Source organism: Oncorhynchus gorbuscha, unplaced genomic scaffold (genome assembly GCF_021184085.1).
Source record: "Oncorhynchus gorbuscha isolate QuinsamMale2020 ecotype Even-year unplaced genomic scaffold, OgorEven_v1.0 Un_scaffold_1885, whole genome shotgun sequence".
Taxonomy (NCBI): domain Eukaryota; kingdom Metazoa; phylum Chordata; class Actinopteri; order Salmoniformes; family Salmonidae; genus Oncorhynchus; species Oncorhynchus gorbuscha.
This window is the reverse complement of record NW_025746540.1, coordinates 50,001-57,500: the sequence shown is the minus strand read 5'-3', so window position 1 is coordinate 57,500 and position 7,500 is coordinate 50,001. Positions and strand designations below refer to the sequence as shown.

Below are 7,500 nucleotides of genomic sequence, written 5' to 3'. Positions count from 1 at the left end.
GAGAGAGAGAGGGAGAGAGAGAGGGGACTGATGAGATGAGGAGAAGAATGGAGAGAGAGAGAGAGAGAGAGAGAGAGGGGGGACTGGGGAGAGAGGAGAAGAAAGGAGAGAGAGAGGGGAACTGGGGAGATAGGAGAAGAATGGAGAGAGAGAGAGAGGGGACTGGGGAGAGAGGAGAAGAAAGGAGAGAGAGAGAGAGGGAACTGGGGAGAGAGGGAGAAGAATGGAGAGAGAGAGAGGGGACTGGGGAGAGAGGAGAAGAATGGAGAGAGAGAGAGAGGGGACTGGGGAGAGAGAAGAATGGAGAGAGAGAGAGAGAGAGAGAGGGGACTGGGGAGAGAGGAGAAGAATGGAGAGAGAGAGAGAGAGAGAGGAGAAGAATGGAGAGAGAGAAAGGGAGAGAGGAGAAGAATGGAGAGAGAGAGAGAGAGTGGACTGGGGAGAGAGGAGAAGATAGGAGAGAGAGAGGGAACTGGGGAGAGAGGAGAAGAATGGAGAGAGAGAGAGGATTGATGAGATTAGAAAAATGGAGAGAGAGAGAGGGGACTGGGGAGAGAGGAGAAGAATGGAGAGAGAGAGAGAGAGAGAGAGAGAGAGGACTGGGGAGAGAGGAGAAGAATGGAGAGAGGGGACTGGGGAGAGAGGAGAAGAATGGAGAGAGAGAGAGGGGTCTGGGGAGAGAGGAGAAGAATGGAGAGAGAGAGGGGGGACTGGGGAGAGGGGAGAAGAATGGAGAGAGAGAGGGGGACTGGGGAGAGAGGAGAAGAATGGAGAGAGAGAGAGAGAGAGGGGACTGGGGAGAGAGGAGAAGAATGGAGAGAGAGAGAGAAGGACTGGGGAGAGAGGAGAAGAATGGAGAGAGAGAGAGGGGACTGGGGAGAGTGAGAGACGGGACTGGGGAGAGAGGAGAATAGAGAGAGAGAGAGGGGGACTGGGGAGAGAGAGAGACGGTACTGGGGAGAGAGGAGAAGAATGGAGAGAGAGAGAGAGAGAGAGAAGGGACTGGGGAGAGAGAGAGACGGTACTGGGGAGAGAGGAGAAGAATGGAGAGAGAGAGAGAGAGAGAGAGAGAGAGAGAGAGAGAGAGAGAGAGAGAGAAGGACTGGGGAGAGAGAGAGACGGGACTGGGGAGAGAGGAGAAGAATATATAGAGAGAGAGGGGGGACTGGGGAGAGAGGTTGTATTGGTCTCGATGGCGCTGCCCGTGTGCTCACAGAAGCCGGATAATAGAACAGATGCAATGTTGCGAACTCTATACATCTCTATGGGACAAGGGGACACAATAAGGAAGAATTTCTTATTATATATATATATATATATATATATATATATATTGAGTATTATTATAATATTTTGCCATTTCAAACCTGCTGGGGCTTTCCCCAAATGCTGCAAAGAGGGAGACAGAGATAAAAGAGAGAGCAGGAGGTTATTATACTGTAAAATGTGATGGATTTTTCTAAAGCAGAGCCTGGAGGTTAGTCTTTCTTCAATCTGTGTCATGAATTGCTTTGTAGGAAACTCAACTGTCTTTCTGTTTTTAGTCTCTCTATGGTCCACTATATAGATCATGTGTCTGGTCTCTCTATGGTCCACTATATAGATCATGTGTCTGGTCTCTCTATGGTCCACTATATAGATCATGTGTCTGGTGTCTCTCTGTGGTCCACTATATAGAGCATGTGTCTGGTCTCTCTCTATGGTCCACTATATAGATCATGTGACTGGTCTCTCTATGGTCCACTATATAGATCATGTGACTGGTCTCTCTCTCTATGGTCCACTATATAGATCATGTGACTGGTCTCTCTATGGTCCACTATATAGAGCATGTGACTGGTCTCTCTATGGTCCACTATATAGATCATGTGTCTGGTCTCTCTATGGTCCACTATATAGATAATGTGACTGGTCTCTCTATGGTCCACTATATAGATCATGTGTCTGGTCTCTCTATGGTCCACTATATAGATAATGTGACTGGTCTCTCTGTGGTCCACTATATAGAGCATGTGTCTGGTCTCTCTCTATGGTCCACTATATAGATCATGTGACTGGTCTCTCTATGGTCCACTATATAGATCATGTGACTGGTCTCTCTCTCTATGGTCCACTATATAGATCATGTGACTGGTCTCTCTATGGTCCACTATATAGAGCATGTGACTGGTCTCTCTATGGTCCACTATATAGATCATGTGTCTGGTCTCTCTATGGTCCACTATATAGATAATGTGACTGGTCTCTCTATGGTCCACTATATAGATCATGTGACTGGTCTCTCTGTGGTCCACTATATAGATAATGTGTCTGGTCTCTCTATGGTACACTATATAGATCATGTGTCTGGTCTCTCTATGGTCCACTATATAGATAATGTGACTGGTCTCTCTGTGGTCCACTATATAGATCATGTGTCTGGTCTCTCTATGGTCCACTATATAGATCATGTGACTGGTCTCTCTCTCTATGGTCCAATATATAGATAAAATAATGTACTACGAGAATTATCATTCCTAGTCTATATCACAAATGGCAGCCTATGGTTCCTGGTCAAAGTAGCGCACTACGTGGGGAATAGGGTACCATTGGCCATAGGGCCCTGGTCAACGTAGTGCACTACGTAGAGAATAGGGTGCCATTGGCCATAGGGCCCTGGTCAACGTAGTGCACTACGTAGGGAATAGTGTACCATTGGCCATAGGGCCCTGGTCAAAGTAGTGCACTACGTAGGGAATAGTGTACCATTGGCCATAGGGCCCTGGTCAAAGTAGTGACCTACGTAGGGAATAGTGTACCATTGGCCATAGGGCCCTGGTCACTACATAAGGAATGGGTTGTGATTTGGGACACAGACTTGTAGGAAACCTGGCGGAGGATGTTGAATTTACAGCGACAGTGTGATTGATGTCGTTTCAGCACTTCCTGAAATAACTAGGTGACCATGGCAATGTAAACGCCTCTCCTCTCCTTTAATCACGGAGGAGCTGCTCAAACTGTAACGGAATCAATTATAACCATCGTCCCGCTGAATCCCTTTAATTTAGGCTGTTTGACCTTTAACCTTAGACTCCATGTAAAGGAAGCCAACCTTCCTCGTCTCCAAATCCAAACAGGATCAAGACTTCGTTGTCCTGCTTATTGGCCAATGGAACGTGGCCCGGTTCCGTTTGGATTTCCGAGGCTGTTTCTAAGTCCACAGTAGCGTCAAAATCTGCGAGCCGTTGCTTTTCTCCCACAGTGCACTGTACCGTACACGAAAATGTGGAGGTCACTTCAACAGACGGTGCCAGCTTTGCTATGTAAATATTGTCTCCATCCCAAACGGCACCCTATTCCCTATATAGGGAATAGGGAACCATAGTAGTGCACTATATAGGGACTAGGATGCTGTTTGGGGGTGAATAGTAGTGCACTATATAGGGAATAGGGTGCCCGTTTGGGGGTGAATAGTAGTGCACTATATAGGGAATAGGGTGCCGTTTGGGAGTGAATAGTAGTGCACTATATAGGGAATAGGGTGCCGTTTGGGGGTGAATAGTAGTGCACTATATAGGGAATAGGGTGCCGTTTGGGGGTGAATAGTAGTGCACTATATAGGGAATAGGGTGCCCGTTTGGGGGTGAATAGTAGTGCACTATATAGGGAATAGGGTGCCGTTTGGGGGTGAATAGTAGTGCACTATATAGGGAATAGGGTGCCGTTTGGGGGTGAATAGTAGTGCACTATATAGGGAATAGGGTGCCGTTTGGGGGTGAATAGTAGTGCACTATATAGGGAATAGGGTGCCGTTTGGGTGTGAATAGTAGTGCACTATATAGGGAATAGGGTGCCATTTGGGACAGCACCCGCTACCTAATTCGATTTTACCTAGAGATCGTTGCGTTCTCTCTTGTTCAACAACAGCATGGAATGTCAGTTACGTTACCGTGGCAATGAATCAGTTGTGACAGGACCTTAGTAGGGTTACCGAGGCCCGGGACCGGGGAGCCAATAGGATCGCTGCATCTAGCCTGTTAGCCGGCCTCGTCCAGCCACTCACAACGTTATTAGAGTGGGTAGAGAGACGGGAGGACTGTGGTCAGCAGAAATATTTCCCTGTTGTTTACAGAATGAAGCACAATGTGTGATGATTAATATGGTTTTATCACTGCATAAATCAATATCTGATGTGTTAATGTAGCTTTTCCATACGTTATCTCTCTCCTCCTCCCTCCACTCCTCTTTTCCTCTCCTCCTCCCTCCTCTCCTCTTTTCCTCTCCTCCTCCCTCCTCTCCTCTCCTCCTCTCCCCCTCCCTCCTCTCCTCTCCTCCCTCCTCTCTTTTCCTCTCTCCTCTCCTCCTCTATTCTTCTCCTCCCCCCTCCTCTCTATTCCTCTCCTCCTCTTCTCCTCCTCCTCCCTCCTCTTCTCCTTCTCTCTCCTTGGCTCCTCCTCCTCCCCTCCTCTCTCCTTGGCTCCTCCTCCTCCCCTCCTCTCTCCTCCTACTCTACTCCTCCTCTTCTCCTCCTCCCTCCTCTCACTCCTCTCCTTTTCTCTCCTCTCCTCCTCTCCTCCTCCTCTCCTCCTCCTCCCTCCTCTCTCTCTCTTTTCCTCTCCTCCTCTCCTCCTCCTCTCCTCTTTTCCTCCTCCCTCCTCTCCTCTTTCCCCTCCTCACTCCTCTCCTCTTTCCTCTCCTCCTCCCTCCTCTCCTCCTCCTCTCCACTGTAGATCAATGTTTAGCTTTATTGAGGAATCTAATTCTGATATAGTCTGATAGAGTATACTGCTCAGCTACAGTTAATATTATACTATAGAGGGTCTGTTCTATAGAGGTAACAGGGTCTGTTCTATAGAGGTAACAGGGTCTGTTCTATAGAGGTAACAGGGTCTGTTCTATAGAGGTAACAGGGTCTGTTCTATAGAGGTAACAGGGTCTGTTCTATAGAGGTAACAGGGTCTGTTCTATAGAGGTAACATGATCTGTTCTATAGAGGTAACAGGGTCTGTTCTATAGAGGTAACAGGGTCTGTTCTATAGAGGTAACAGGGTCTGTTCTATAGAGGTAACAGGGTCTGTTCTATAGAGGTAACAGGGTCTGTTCTATAGAGGTAACAGGGTCTGTTCTATAGAGGTAACAGGGTCTGTTCTATAGAGGTAACAGGGTCTGTTCTATAGAGGTAACAGGGTCTGTTCTATAGGGGTAACAGGGTCTGTTCTATAGAGGTAACAGGGTCTGTTCTATAGAGGTAACAGGGTCTGTTCTATAGAGGTAACAGGGTCTGTTCTATAGAGGTAACAGGGTCTGTTCTATAGAGGTAACAGGGTCTGTTCTATAGAGGTAACAGGGTCTGTTCTATAGAGGTAACAGGGTCTGTTCTATAGAGGTAACAGGGTCTGTTCTATAGAGGTAACAGGGTCTGTTCTATAGAGGTAACAGGGTCTGTTCTATAGAGGTAACAGGGTCTGTTCTATAGAGGTAACAGGGTCTGTTCTATAGAGGTAACAGGGTCTGTTCTATAGAGGTAACAGGGTCTGTTCTATAGAGGTAACAGGGTCTGTTCTATAGAGGTAACAGGGTCTGTTCTATAGAGGTAACAGGGTCTGTTCTATAGAGGTAACAGGGTCTGTTCTATAGAGGTAACAGGGTCTGTTCTATAGAGGTAACAGGGTCTGTTCTATAGAGGTAACAGGGTCTGTTCTATAGAGGTAACAGGGTCTGTTCTATAGAGGTAACAGGGTCTGTTCTATAGAGGTAACAGGGTCTGTTCTATAGAGGTAACAGGGTCTGTTCTATAGAGGTAACAGGGTCTGTTCTATAGAGGTAACATGATCTGTTCTATAGAGGTAACAGGGTCTGTTCTATAGAGGTAACAGGGTCTGTTCTATAGAGGTAACAGGGTCTGTTCTATAGAGGTAACAGGGTCTGTTCTATAGAGGTAACAGGGTCTGTTCTATAGGGGTAACAGGGTCTGTGTTCCTGCAGTGGTCTGAGGAGCCGTGTGCAGCTCACCTGACCCAGAGAGACGGCTACCAGGCCTCCACACAAGGACAACTCAAGGACCAGCTCTACCAGGAGATCATCAACTTCTTCGACAAGGGCAAGGTACCTAGAGGGAGGAGGGGGGGGGAGGGTGGAAGGGTGATGGACGGGGGAGAGAGGGTGTGTTTTAGAGAGAGAGAGAAAGTGAGTGTTGGTGAGAGATTGAGAGAGGGGGGATGGTGAGAGAGAGAGGGGAGGTGGTGAGAGAGAGGAGGTGGTGAGAGAGGGGGGGTGGTGAGAGATGGAGGGGAGGTGGTGATTGGCCCTTCTCTATAAGCCCTCTATTGGCCCTCCTCTATAAGCCCTCTATTGGCCCGCCTCTATAAGCCCTCTATTGGCCCTCCTCTATAAGCCCTCTATTGGCCCTCCTCTATTGGCCCTCCTCTATAAGCCATCTATTGGCCCTCCTCTATTGGCCCTCCTCTGGAAGCTCTCTATTGGCCCTCCTCTGGAAGCGCTCTATTGGCCCTCCTCTATAAGCCCTCTATTGGCCCACCTCTGGAAGCCCTCTATTGGCCCTCCTCTGGAAGCCCTCTATTGGCCCTCCTCTATAAGCCCTCTATTGGCCCACCTCTGGAAGCCCTCTATTGGCCCTCCTCTGGAAGCCCTCTATTGGCCCTCCTCTATTGCCCCTCCTCTATTGCCCCTCCTCTATTGGCCCACCTCTGGAAGCCCTCTATTGGCCCTCCTCTATAAGCCCTCTATTGGCCCTCCTCTATAAGCCCTCTATTGGCCCTCCTCTATAAGCCCTCTATTGGCCCTCCTCTATAAGCCCTCTATTGGCCCTCCTCTGGAAGCCCTCTATTGGCCCTCCTCTATAAGCCCTCTATTGGCCCTCCTCTATAAGCCCTCTATTGGCCCTCCTCTATAAGCCCTCTATTGGCCCTCCTCTGGAAGCCCTCTATTGCCCCTCCTCTATTGGCCCTCCTCTATAAGCCCTCTATTGGCCCTCCTCTGGAAGCCCTCTATTGGCCCTCCTCTGGAAAGCCCTCTGTTGGCCCTCTCTCTCTCCTCCTTGCCCCACCAACCGCCTTCCCTTCTTCTCTCACTCTCCCTCCCATCCTCCTCTCTCCCACCCTCCTCTCCCTCCCATCTTCCTTCCTCCATCCTCCTCTCTCGTCCCTCCATCCTCCTCTCTCACTCCATCTTCCTCTCCTCTCTCGTCCCTCCCATCCTCCTCTCTCCCTCCATCTTCTCTCCCTCCAACCCATCCTCCTCTCTCCCATCCTCCTCTCCCTCCCATCTTCCTTCCTCCATCCTCCTCTCTCCTCCCTCCATCCTCCTCTCTCTCCCCTCTCCCTCCCTCCCATCCTCCTCTCTCCCTCCATCCTCCTCTCCCTCCCCCCTCCCTCCCATCCTCCTCTCTCCCTCCATCTTCCTCTCCTCTCTCGTCCCTCCCATCCTCCTCTCTCCCTCCATCTTCCTCTCCTCTCTCGTCCCTCCCATCCTCCTCTCTCCCTCCATCTTCTCTCCCTCCAT

At 49.3% G+C, this 7,500-nt stretch overlaps 1 protein-coding gene across 1 annotated transcript in view; it reads left to right on the top strand.

Moving 5' to 3' along the window:
• LOC124024497 (dedicator of cytokinesis protein 1-like) overlaps window positions 1-7,500 on the top strand; it is a gene marked incomplete at both ends in the record, with an annotated part of 70,150 nt that overhangs the window by 23,991 nt on the left and 38,659 nt on the right. The window contains one exon of the mRNA XM_046338415.1: window positions 5,965-6,084. Coding sequence (XP_046194371.1) covers window positions 5,965-6,084 — 120 coding nt within the window. The remainder of the gene's footprint in view (window positions 1-5,964; window positions 6,085-7,500) is intronic.